Here is a 13,937-nt window from a genome sequence, read left to right as displayed (position 1 = left end):
GTTAGTCTTCCTCTGTGTGTTAGTCTTCCTCTGCGTGTGTTAGTCTTCCTCTGTGTGCGTTAGTCTTCCTCTGTGTGTTAGTCTTCCTCTGTGTGTGTTAGTCTTCCTCTGTGTGCGTTAGTCTTCCTCTGTGTGCGTTAGTCTTCCTCTGTGTGTTAGTCTTCCTCTGTGTGCGTTAGTCTTCCTCTGTGTGTGTTAGTCTTCCTCTGTGTGTTAGTCTTCCTCTGTGTGTTAGTCTTCCTCTGTGTGTGTTAGTCTTCCTCTGTGTGCGTTAGTCTTCCTCTGTGTGTGTTAGTCTTCCTCTGTGTGCGTTAGTCTTCCTCTGTGTGTTAGTCTTCCTCTGTGTGTTAGTCTTCCTCTGTGTGTGTTAGTCTTCCTCTGTGTGTTAGTCTTCCTCTGTGTGTTAGTCTTCCTCTGTGTGTGTTAGTCTTCCTCTGTGTGTGTTAGTCTTCCTCTGTGTGTTAGTCTTCCTCTGTGTGTTAGTCTTCCTCTGTGTGCGTTAGTCTTCCTCTGTGTGCGTTAGTCTTCCTCTGTGTGTTAGTCTTCCTCTGTGTGTTAGTCTTCCTCTGTGTGTGTTAGTCTTCCTCTGTGTGTGTTAGTCTTCCTCTGTGTGTTAGTCTTCCTCTGTGTGTTAGTCTTCCTCTGTGTGTGTTAGTCTTCCTCTGTGTGTGTTAGTCTTCCTCTGTGTGTGTTAGTCTTCCTCTGTGTGTTAGTCTTCCTCTGTGTGTTAGTCTTCCTCTGTGTGTTAGTCTTCCTCTGTGTGTTAGTCTTCCTCTGTGTGTGTTAGTCTTCCTCTGTGTGTTAGTCTTCCTCTGTGTGTTAGTCTTCCTCTGCGTGTGTTAGTCTTCCTCTGTGTGCGTTAGTCTTCCTCTGTGTGTTAGTCTTCCTCTGTGTGTGTTAGTCTTCCTCTGTGTGCGTTAGTCTTCCTCTGTGTGCGTTAGTCTTCCTCTGTGTGTTAGTCTTCCTCTGTGTGCGTTAGTCTTCCTCTGTGTGTGTTAGTCTTCCTCTGTGTGTTAGTCTTCCTCTGTGTGTTAGTCTTCCTCTGTGTGTGTTAGTCTTCCTCTGTGTGCGTTAGTCTTCCTCTGTGTGTGTTAGTCTTCCTCTGTGTGCGTTAGTCTTCCTCTGTGTGTTAGTCTTCCTCTGTGTGTTAGTCTTCCTCTGTGTGTGTTAGTCTTCCTCTGTGTGTGTTAGTCTTCCTCTGTGTGTTAGTCTTCCTCTGTGTGTGTTAGTCTTCCTCTGTGTGTGTTAGTCTTCCTCTGTGTGTTAGTCTTCCTCTGTGTGTTAGTCTTCCTCTGTGTGTTAGTCTTCCTCTGTGTGGTTAGTCTTCCTCTGTGTGTTAGTCTTCCTCTGTGTGTTAGTCTTCCTCTGTGTGTGTTAGTCTTCCTCTGTGTGTGTTAGTCTTCCTCTGTGTGTTAGTCTTCCTCTGTGTGTTAGTCTTCCTCTGTGTGTTAGTCTTCCTCTGTGTGTGTTAGTCTTCCTCTGTGTGTGTTAGTCTTCCTCTGTGTGTTAGTCTTCCTCTGTGTGTTAGTCTTCCTCTGTGTGTTAGTCTTCCTCTGTGTGTTAGTCTTCCTCTGTGTGTGTTAGTCTTCCTCTGTGTGTTAGTCTTCCTCTGTGTGTGTTAGTCTTCCTCTGTGTGTGTTAGTCTTCCTCTGTGTGTTAGTCTTCCTCTGTGTGTTAGTCTTCCTCTGTGTGTGTTAGTCTTCCTCTGTGTGTGTTAGTCTTCCTCTGTGTGTTAGTCTTCCTCTGTGTGTTAGTCTTCCTCTGTGTGCGTTAGTCTTCCTCTGTGTGTGTTAGTCTTCCTCTGTGTGTTAGTCTTCCTCTGTGTGTTAGTCTTCCTCTGTGTGTGTTAGTCTTCCTCTGTGTGTGTTAGTCTTCCTCTGTGTGTTAGTCTTCCTCTGTGTGTTAGTCTTCCTCTGTGTGTTAGTCTTCCTCTGTGTGTTAGTCTTCCTCTGTGTGCGTTAGTCTTCCTCTGTGTGTGTTAGTCTTCCTCTGTGTGTTAGTCTTCCTCTGTGTGTTAGTCTTCCTCTGTGTGTGTTAGTCTTCCTCTGTGTGTTAGTCTTCCTCTGTGTGTGTTAGTCTTCCTCTGTGTGTGTTAGTCTTCCTCTGTGTGTGTTAGTCTTCCTCTGTGTGTTAGTCTTCCTCTGTGTGTGTTAGTCTTCCTCTGTGTGTTAGTCTTCCTCTGTGTGTGTTAGTCTTCCTCTGTGTGTTAGTCTTCCTCTGTGTGTTAGTCTTCCTCTGTGTGTTAGTCTTCCTCTGTGTGTTAGTCTTCCTCTGTGTGTTAGTCTTCCTCTGTGTGTTAGTCTTCCTCTGTGTGTGTTAGTCTTCCTCTGTGTGTGTTAGTCTTCCTCTGTGTGTTAGTCTTCCTCTGTGTGTTAGTCTTCCTCTGTGTGCGTTAGTCTTCCTCTGTGTGCGTTAGTCTTCCTCTGTGTGTTAGTCTTCCTCTGTGTGTTAGTCTTCCTCTGTGTGTGTTAGTCTTCCTCTGTGTGTGTTAGTCTTCCTCTGTGTGTTAGTCTTCCTCTGTGTGTTAGTCTTCCTCTGTGTGTGTTAGTCTTCCTCTGTGTGTGTTAGTCTTCCTCTGTGTGTGTTAGTCTTCCTCTGTGTGTTAGTCTTCCTCTGTGTGTTAGTCTTCCTCTGTGTGTTAGTCTTCCTCTGTGTGTTAGTCTTCCTCTGTGTGCGTTAGTCTTCCTCTGTGTGCGTTAGTCTTCCTCTGTGTGTTAGTCTTCCTCTGTGTGTTAGTCTTCCTCTGCGTGTGTTAGTCTTCCTCTGCGTGCGTTAGTCTTCCTCTGTGTGTTAGTCTTCCTCTGTGTGTGTTAGTCTTCCTCTGTGTGCGTTAGTCTTCCTCTGTGTGCGTTAGTCTTCCTCTGTGTGTTAGTCTTCCTCTGTGTGCGTTAGTCTTCCTCTGTGTGTGTTAGTCTTCCTCTGTGTGTTAGTCTTCCTCTGTGTGTTAGTCTTCCTCTGTGTGTGTTAGTCTTCCTCTGTGTGCGTTAGTCTTCCTCTGTGTGCGTTAGTCTTCCTCTGTGTGCGTTAGTCTTCCTCTGTGTGTTAGTCTTCCTCTGTGTGTTAGTCTTCCTCTGTGTGCGTTAGTCTTCCTCTGTGTGCGTTAGTCTTCCTCTGTGTGTTAGTCTTCCTCTGTGTGTTAGTCTTCCTCTGTGTGTGTTAGTCTTCCTCTGTGTGTTAGTCTTCCTCTGTGTGTGTTAGTCTTCCTCTGTGTGTGTTAGTCTTCCTCTGTGTGTGTTAGTCTTCCTCTGTGTGTTAGTCTTCCTCATTTCAAATCATGTCCTTTTTGGAAAATAATCAAATATTGGCCCACAAAATTTCATAGATCAGTTTCTCTGGACTCTCTGTTCCTAAAAACACAAACACTGATCAATACTAAAAAAATATCAAGACTAGATACTCATTTAAGAAAGAATCGATACTGAAAAAGTCACATTCACAGAAATGAACCTTTACTCAATCTATTTATGATGAAGCTGAGCTGAACCTGGACAAGACACAGAGACCAGGACTAAACCAGGACTGAACCAGGACTGAACCAGGACTGAACCAGGACTAAACCAGGACTAAACCAGGACTGAACCAGGACTGAACCAGGACTGAACCAGGACTGAACCAGGACTAAACCAGGACTAAACCAGGACTGAACCAGGACTCAACCAGGACTCAACCAGGACTGAACCAGGACTGAACCAGGACTAAACCAGGACTAAACCAGGACTCAACCAGGACTCAACCAGGACTCAACCAGGACTCAACCAGGACTCAACCAGGACTGAACTAGGACTGAACTAGGACTAAACCAGGATTAAACCGGGACTGAACCGGGACTGAACCGGGACTGAACCGGGACTAAACCGGGACTAAACCGGGACTGAACCAGGACTGAACCAGGACTGAACCAGGACCAAACCAGGTCTAAACCAGGACTAAACTGGTCCACTATAACCTCCTGCACACTGAGGTTTCACAGATTTACAGTAGAACACACAGTTTTACCATTTAACAGTTTGTTCGCTCTAGATGATGAAAAACACTGGTCTATGTTTAGTTTCTTTACTCCTCCTTTAGTTTCTTTACTTTCATGTGTGAACAAGTCAATTATGAGAAACTTCACACTTTGAGTTGATGAGACGTAATGACACACGACCTCTCGACCTCTGGACTGAACGACGGCGTAAACGAGCTCCTCCCACACGACGTTTATATAAAGAGAAGCCACGCCAGTTATTTACGTCCTTGGGAACATCTTGACTATTGGCGCTTTGTCTTAAAGGCGTAATATGTCGTTTTGCTTGTTGAATTTGCCGTCTGCTCTCCTGGGTCGCAGCATGTTCCACGGTTTTTATAATATTCCACAGTGTGACATTAAACCCATCAGACACATTCTACCATAAAAACACCTGTAATTGAATTCACGTGAGATGGATGGAATGTGTGCCACGCTGCGAACGATTCCACGCAAAACAATTACACTTCTATGGAAACCAGCGTGCAGCAGACCCCCCACCTGAAAAGTTCCACAGTGCACCTTTATGCTCCGGCGATGTGTTTTTACAGTAATCTGAATCCTCTCTGTCACAGGTAAGTGCTGTATTTTGAAGCCGTGTTTATTTGTTTTGAGTAAACACGAGCTTCCTCCGCACGCCGCTCGTCTTAATTGGATCCTTTTGCTTCTGGAGGGTAGAATTTGCAAACATTTACCTGAAAACATCCTCCAAATAAACTAAAATGTGTTGTAAAAAATAAAATGTGAATTCTCCAGAGGCAGGATCCGCAGTCGTCTCTCCTCCTCAGTGACTGCATGAATAAATAAATCCATCTATTTCTATCTCCTACACTTCTTTTTTTATAAAACTGCCATGTTTATTTATACGTGTCTAAATAGTATTTCCAAAAAGTTGACATAGCGTTTCTTTTGAATGCTAAAAATATCGAAGTAGCAGTGAACTGGAATCAATATCCAAGACGTCAAACTGACTTGACCTTAACCCCGTTTTGTAATTATTCAGTTAAAGCTTCACTATGTACTGTATTTTCTGGACGATAAGTGTCACTTTGTTCACAGTTTGTCGTTGGTGCGACTTATACTCAGATGTGACTTTTATGTGAAATGATTCAAATCTATAAAGTCACATGTTGGTTCTTGTCACAGTGACAGTCGTGCGAGGGGCTCTAGACTTGGACCAGTATCTACTCCTCCTGAACCACTCAACATTTAAAATATCAACATTACACTCATTTAAAAGACAAAGACAAACACTGAACGCTTCATCTTCCTCTGGAGTTGGTGGATTTGTTCAGAATCGACACCGAGGATGAAGAATTCAGTGGATTTATTTATTTGGAGTGAGATCCAGAGTAAACTTGTTGCTTGTTTTTGTGTTTGTAATACCTATAAGAACATTTACCTGACTCATTTTCTTTGTGTTTCATATAGAATTTCCCTCTTATTTATTTCCCCTTCATTTATAAAACCATAAAGGTGATAATTTTTCATTTGGTACAATATTTTAAATGTTTAGTTTATCATAAGTTTAGTTTAAGTTCGTGAAAACTACTTCCTGTTTCCGGTTCAGTCTTTTCCACTAATGTGACGTCTGACCTGACAGAGACTATTTAAGAAACAAGTGAAAAGTAAAATATAAAGTTTTGTGTTCAGTGGTTTGTTTATTCACAGGACAAAGTGTTGTGTGTATTTTCTGTGCGTTTATGTGCAGTTTTGTGCGTATATGTGATATGAGCCAGACTTTGTGTTATATTTGATGTGTTTGTTCTACGGTGTGAACTGTGAGGAAGTAAGACTACAGTGAACATCAGTGGAAAGAACTCTGTGTCTGCATATGTTACGTTAGCGTAGTGAGTCTGATTAACTATTAATATCTTACGTAAACACACCGGACAGTTCGTTGTCTGTGTTACTTTAGCGTTACGTGCTTATGGCGTCATTATAACTCGCATTTAAAGATAAAATGTCTGTTCTTGGTCTAGGATTTTGTAAAATAAATTTCCTCCAAAAATGCAACTTATATATATTTTTTCTTTATTATTATGCATTTTTCTCCGGTGCAGCTTATACTCCAGAGCGTCGTATAGTCCGGGAAATACGGTAACTTTTCCAGTTTGGCTCCGCCCCCTGCTTATTGTACTATATTGTGCTGTCTTGATTCAAAATATACCTTGGAACACGTGCTTTCTTACAGTAGACGGGCTCACCTCTTCACAGATCTGACCTGTAACCTCGGCCGTGCTGCGTCATCTCTTTGTCTTCGTGGCGATAGATAAGTTTAATGCCACAGTGGAACATTTAGGGCAAAGCAAAAACAGAGATTCCCACAGAAAAGTTACAGTTTTAAATAATTTCACAGTAGAAAATAACCATAGTTCATCCATTTCAGACCAGCTGTTCCTCCAAAAATCTCATCCTTTGTTGAAGCAAATCTGCATCTTTATTTTACGCTGAAGAGCTTTACGCCTTATCACTTAATTCAGTTAGTTGTAGGTCAAGATAATAATTAAACTGTGTATTTATTTAAATGAGTAATTATGAGCTCATTTTGCAGATTGTGGCTTTGTTTGTCGTGGGAACAGCCCCTGAGAGCTCTGGGATTTTCTGTATTATTTTGGGTCCCTGGCCTCTCTGTGGAATAAATTAGAATGACATTAGTACAACCACACACTCTGCCTCTCTGCGTGACTTTTATAATGTTCTTCAATTTTAGGATTCCACATGGATTAATAATGGCAGCTGTGAGTTTTGAAAAGCGTATTTACTTAACTCCAGAATGTGTTTGTGTGGCTCCGTTGGGACTGTAAAAGGCAGTTTTCTTAAATTAACTTCCAGACAAAGTATAATTTTGACAAGGTCTTCAGGTCAGACCTTGAACATGACCTCGCTCGTTTAAAGCTGTCGCTCCATCTCTGTTCTTTGGACTCGGCTCTTTGAGAGAATCGTTCTGGTCATGTTGATTATCGACTGTATTTTGTTCAGCTCTTCTTTTTGATGTAAGTTTTTACTGTGAAGAACTTTGAGTTATATGTCTGTGAAAAGCATTTTATAAATAATTTACTTTTGACAACCCTATAAATGTAAAGTATCAAAAATCACATCCTAATCGATACTAAAACTAGTATCAAAACTAGATACTCATTTGAGCAGGAATCGATACTGAAAATATCACATTTACAGAAATGAACTTTTCCTGATCGAACCGGGACTAAACTGGGACTAAACTGGGACTAAACTGGGACTAAACTGGGACTAAAGCAGGGACCAAACCGGGACTAAACCGGGACTAGACCGGGACTAGACCAGGACTAGACCGGGACTAGACCGGGACTAGACCGGGACTAGACCGGGACTAGACCGGGACTAGACCGGGACTAGACCAGGACTAAACATGGACTAAACCGGAACTAAAGCGGGACTAGACCGGGACTAGACCGGGACTAGACCGGGACTAGACCGGGACTAGACCGGGACTAGACCGGGACTAGACCGGGACTAGACCGGGACTAGACCGGGACTAGACCGGGACTAAACCAGGACTAAACCAGGACCAAACTGGACCATGGACCACTATGAGCCTGTTGGACACTGATTACACAGAGACTCGACACATGAGAATAAAACACAAAGTACAACATTTAATGCTGAAAATGACGTTCTGTCTAAATAAAAAGTGTTTTTTTCATCTTCTATTGGAATCAGCTTTGAGTATTGATTTTATTCCTTAGTGTCAAAACAGAGTTTGAAATTTTAGTGTTGAGACGACACTGAAAACTTGAGCTGAGAAATATTTTGTTTGCATTTTGTACAAGAAATGTCGACTATTTCATACATAATGGTGCAAGAAATTTGAGATAATTTACACAGTATATTCTGTGTATATTATCTGATTCTGATTCTATATTCTATATCTTTATTTGTCTTGTTTCAGATACTGTGGTGTTAGTCAGAGTAATTGTTTTTTCTTTGTAGTGTGTATTCTCAGTCTCTTTCAATCTTGTCTTATTTTGTGTTTTCATTTCGTATTTGTTATTTTAAGATGCTCATATAATATAATATAAAATGCCAGTGTAAGGCGGTGATCATGCATATTCACATTCTATGCATTTTCTCTGTCGTGTTGGATTGACATTTTGGGGCCATGTTTGGATTTAAATCGAGCGCACGGTGCTACATTTGTCAATAGTCAATATCATGAGGAAAAGTACATTTGGTTCCAGGAGTGATTGGTCTTACGGCGATGACAAGAAAACAGGATTTACTCCGGCTGCAGCCACAACTTCTTATTGGCTGTAAAGTTTGTACATCGCCTCTACATTTTTATTGGACTCTGTACCAAGTCTCAGAGCTAAACTTTTAAGCAACTGTATTTAATTTAATAACTATTTAACAGAAGTTTATTTGTGAAACAGAAATGTGCTAGAACTAAATGTGTGACATGATCGCTCTGTACCCTGGGCTGGTGTGAGTTTACTACATTTTTATTTATTTATTTTTAATCAGTTCTTTTTGCAGCTTTTTGAGTTTTGTACAAACAATAAACCTGATATTCAAAATGTACATATACATAACAGTACATTTTCAGTCATTAGAACGATTTGACGATGTGGGCTCTATATTTGAAACCTTTCTTAGACCAAACATGAGGTAAATGATATTTCATACAGTCTAACCAGTCCTAAACAAAAAAAAAACCTTGAGAATTTTAGTATTGTAATCACGTCACTAAACTTTCAAACTCAATTTTCATTCTAAGGTAAAAGCTCAATACTTTTGTGTCCACAGTTGTAATAAAACAGGCTTTGTCCGCACCAGAATATATATATTTTTAATGTTATTTTCACTTTAAAAGGTTTGCAGTGGCCCTCTCCAAACAGAGGCCAAGAGTTTTGCCATTTCAGTAACGCTAACAACAACTAGCATGCTAGCTGTGCAATTCCTGATTATCAGACAACAAACACTTTATTATTTGATGTAGACAGTGACTTATTTTGACCTGAAGATCTGATTATGCAATAGATCAGTTCTGGGGAAAGACACATTTTTGGCTGGAAAAAAAAAACAGATTTTAAATGTCAGATTTTGCCACATTTATCTTTTTTGTCAGTACTTGTCTACGTCTACATATGACATATGCAAAATATAATAATAATGCAAAATATAACAATAATGCAAAAATATAACAATAATGCAAAATATAACAATAATGCAAAATATAACAATAATGCATGGACACAGGATAATATCACGTCCCCACACTATATTATCTTGAGGGATAGAAATTATGTTCCCTGGAGATAATTATGTCGTTCTCTTGAGATAATATATTTATTTTCTTCTCCTTTCCATCGTCTGCAGGGCTCTGTACAAATCAATTCAATTCATTTATTTTTGTAACGCCCAAAATCACAACAACAGTTGTCTGAAGGGCGTTCATGTTTTGGTTGATGGGGGAAACCGGAGTACCCGGAGGAAACCCATCCAGACACGAAGAGAAACATGAAAAACTCCACACAGAAAGGCCTGGTGACCCGGGGATCCAAACAAACCCTCTTGCTGTGAGGCATGAGTGTTGCCTACACACAAAAACTAAAAATCAGTGTACACCCTTGATATTTCTTCCACAATCTTAAAAAGAAAAACGTGTCCGATTGCTCCTTTCGCTCCTTTATAAAGAGGATTGTGAATGTCTTGTGCTGAGGTGTTGGTGTTTGTTGTTTTGGCTCGTCGTTGTGGAGCGCACTCATCACTGCTCCCTGACAGCTCTGTGGATTTGAGCAGCTGCTGCAGAGGCTCAGATAACACTAAAAAGTACTTTACCTCCAAAATATGCTTCATTTGTTCTTGTTTTATGTATATTTTGTTTGCCTTTTTACTCACGTCTTCATAGAGGAATTAGCATGCAGATAACCAAAGCCCGTTTTAAACAAGTTTGTCTGAACAAAGTTAATCACCTTAAAGCAGCAGTCATCATTTATGTAATTACACACCTATTCTGTACAGACCCTGTGTTTGTGGCAATTTGAGGTGACATGTAATTGTTTTGTTTAATTTGTTTCGAACAAAACGCATAAAAGAAAACTGAAAAATAAATAGCAGGCAGCATTAGTGTTTTTTTTATGTCATTGTTCAAACATAAAAGCTTAATGTTTTCTGGCTGTTTGTAATTACAGTTTCCTCACTAATATTGCATCATTTATTAAGTTGTTAAAGTTAAAATCAGGTTTATTCAAGTAATTCCAACAAACAGGTGACCATTTTAAAAGCCAAACAGATTTTTACGTCTTAAAAATGTGGAAAAAAAAACAAAAAACAGACCTAGTTCATTTTAAACAGACTTTATTCATTCAGAGCATCTTAATTATTCACAGTGATGACTTTATAAGCACTTTTCACCATTTTCACAGACCAGAGTGGAGTTTTCCATCATAGTAACAACAACTAGCATGCTAATCGAGTAGAAAAGACGACACATTTTGACCTGTTGGCATGAAAATATAATATACAAACAATATAGACAAAAATATATACACAAAATATTCATGATTGTCCAAAATAAATGTCTAATGTTAAACTGGAGATGTTATTGTTTTGCCTGAAATGTTCCTTAGTGTGGCATTAAACAGAGATAGTTTCATTGTTCCAAGCAGTTTATGTTTTTAATGCACTTATATTTGTACAACTCAAAGTTTTTAATAATTGTTTTCTTTTTGAAATTTAAATTCTTTGCGATAATTATTTTTATAACTAGGTCTTGTTCGTGACACAGAAAAACTGTTGTGGAATTTCTAATTGTAAAAACCTTAGAAATATGAAATGACAAAGAAGTCGTCTTGGATCAAAAATCTGGTTTATTGAATCAGTTGTGCACAATCACAGCTGTTGATTTAGGGTAAAGACGGCCATAAGAGACGTTTATCTTTATTTAAAAAATCTCCACACGACGGCAAAAACAACTGCGACTAAGTACCAGGAGAAGTCAGATTAAACTAATGATGGACTCCCAAATGTTGTGTTTGCGCTCGGTCTTTACTCTGTGCTGTTGTGCAAATCCAATCCACTTTATTTATACGACACATTTAATAAACAGAAGAGTTTCCAAAGTGCTGCACAATATAAAATACAATGACATTATGAAACAAAGCTCTATTTAAGTCCAGTCTTCATTAAGCCAATCAGACGAGTAAAACCAAACAAGAGCAAAACATATCAATAAATGAAAGTGTAAAATCATAAAAGTGAGTAAAAGTCACACGGTCTCACGTCTTTAGACCTTCACACAGACCTGTTGTGCTCGTGTCTGCTCTGTCGTTATAATCTCTGACATCCGTGGCTCATTTTGTTAGAATTTACACATTTTAAATCACATCTTTCATATTCATCTAAAACTCAGGCCAAATCTGGGCCGTGGTGTAATTATATTTGGCCCGTGAGATCATATAAAACGTGCACTAGAGCTGGTATATATCGTATGTACCATTAATACTACACATCCCAGAATGCTTTGCTCGTACGGTGGCGTGTAGTCGAGATCGGCGAGTGCCTCATTTTCTGTTGAGACTCATTAGCGACTGAGCTCCTGGTCAACTCGGCCAAATTCATTACTCCAGAGAGGCACATCATTTATTTTCTTTATCTTTTATCCTTTTATCTTTTATTTCAAATTTAATTTCTCCCTGTTTGTAATATCAAGTTTTGAATTTGTGTTTAAGCAAAACTAAAGTTTGTTTCTGTGTGAAAAGGTTAAACGTCTCACATCAGGTGCAGTCAATTTTTCAATAAATATTGAGTTTGGCCCAAGAGTTTTTTAAATTTTCACCCCCTGTGAATTTGAGTTTGATTCCCCTGATTTAAAATGACATGATAAAAGAAACGAGTCCACTGACGTCTGCGTTAGAAAACTGTCCAATGGGAGCTGACGGCGCCCCCTGAAAATAAGTGATGAAACATCGGTCAAACGTGTGCGAATCTCTCCAAAAAAACTCAGAAAAGTTAAAAGTTGACGTTAAAACAGATTCAACAAATCCCATCTAAATCCTAATAAAATAATGAGTCGACTAAAACACCATCAACTGGACTAACTGACCACGGCTGTATCTCTGACCTTTTGTCCTTATTTGTCGTTGCAGAACTCGGGCATTGAAAAGGCGTTCCTGTTCGACGTGGTCAGTAAGATTTACATTGCGACGGACAGCAGCCCCGTGGACATGCAGACCTACGAGCTCTGCTGCGACATGATCGACGTGGTCATCGACATCTCCTGCATCTACGGGTGAGAACGGCACCAAAACGCTCCGTCTGTGGGCTCCTGCGGCGGGAATTAGACATGAGCCCCCCAAATGCCACAAAACACACAAAGAAACACACAAAGTAACACACACAGTACACAAACACACAATGAAACACACACAAACTACACACACAGTACACACACCGCGTCCGGTCTCACGCAGCTTTATTTGACTGGGTAAATGTCACAAGAATTAGTGCCGTTAGATGAACCAAACTGATAAACAAAGACACACCTGAGATGGAAAAACTTTCATTTAAAGACAGATTCAAAGTCTATAAAGTGTATTATTACAACCACAACAAAAGTATTTTATTGCTTACATTATAAACACAAACATTTACTTACCTTTTTAAGCTTTAACATTTATTAAATCAGTCGACGTTTACGAGTCGTCCACAGAATATGGATGAAAAGGCAGGAGACAGTGGGAGTTTGAGCTCACAGAGACATGAGGGACACTTTTGTTTGTCCTTAAATGACCCTGTAGTGTGTCATGACCAAACACAGACGTGCGTTTATCAGGTCATTATGTGAAATATCTAGACGTTGTACTGATGTTCTAGTTTGACCAGTGTACGATTTGACCTGAAAACACTCATGATTATTCTGTTCTCTCATGAGTATTTCTGTTATGTCTTAACTCGAGATAGACCAGTGTGTGTATGTGTGTATGTGCTGGGGATGTATTGGTCATGTACTGTGTATATCTGGACTGTCCTGCAGTGCAGAGGTGTTGGTCAGATTTGGAGAGGTGAAAATGTGCGGGGGCCTGATCATTCTTGAAACCATTAATATTAAATGCAAATGAACTGTTTAATTATTTTGTGCTTTTTATTGCAAATGGTTTTCACCTTTTCAAAACTAAATGAATGATACACAGATTATAAATATGAAATAGTGAACATTTAACATTTTGATAATCACAATAAAATAAATTCACTGAGATTTTAGAATTTATTCACCTCAGAAGGAAACAAATAAAACAAATAAAACAAATAACCTGCATTAATGTGAAACTGAGATCTGGACTGTGGTAAACAGGCCAGGTCTCTCTCAAAGACAGTGGTGTGGATGCACAAAACATCACAAAACGTCATGCAAATATGACACATGGTTAAAGTTCATAACTGAGATTTTTTTCTCACACAAATATGTCAAACCAAACAAACTCCGCACCCCCGACCGGACTTTGGGTTTGTCTGTTCATGTGTAACAGTCGTCTGCTTCAAATCTACAGCTTTAGAATCATCAGGAGGTGCATCTTTAACAAGTATAAGACACATGGACCAAACCAGGACTAAACCAGGACTGAACCAGGACCGAACCAGGACTGAACCAGGACCGAACCAGGACTGAACCAGGACTGAACCAGGACTGAACCAGGACTAAACCAGGACTGAACAGGACTATGGACCACTATAGACCTACTGGAGCCTGAGGATTACACAGATATAAGGCCATGTGACGGGTAATATAAATATAAATATAGTAATATAAAAGAAGTTTAATGTTGAAAATGACTTTCTACTGTCTAAAAAAAGTGTGTTTTTTTTCATTATCATTGTGGCATCAGGACTGCAGCTCCTCCAACCACCACGATCACTCTTTTTATGCACTTTTTTATTGCAGTAATATCTT

At 39.7% G+C, this 13,937-nt stretch overlaps 1 protein-coding gene across 1 annotated transcript in view; it reads left to right on the top strand.

Annotated features, from left to right (window-relative positions):
• Positions 1-13,937, top strand: part of rragd (ras-related GTP binding D) — a 91,531-nt gene that overhangs the window by 15,300 nt on the left and 62,294 nt on the right. The window contains exon 5 of the mRNA XM_033988206.2: positions 12,136-12,278. Within this exon, the coding sequence (XP_033844097.1) occupies positions 12,136-12,278 (143 nt within the window). The remainder of the gene's footprint in view (positions 1-12,135; positions 12,279-13,937) is intronic.

The sequence above is a fragment of the Periophthalmus magnuspinnatus genome, chromosome 22, assembly GCF_009829125.3.
Source record: "Periophthalmus magnuspinnatus isolate fPerMag1 chromosome 22, fPerMag1.2.pri, whole genome shotgun sequence".
Lineage (NCBI taxonomy): Eukaryota > Metazoa > Chordata > Actinopteri > Gobiiformes > Gobiidae > Periophthalmus > Periophthalmus magnuspinnatus.
This window is presented reverse-complemented; position numbering and strand designations above follow the sequence as displayed.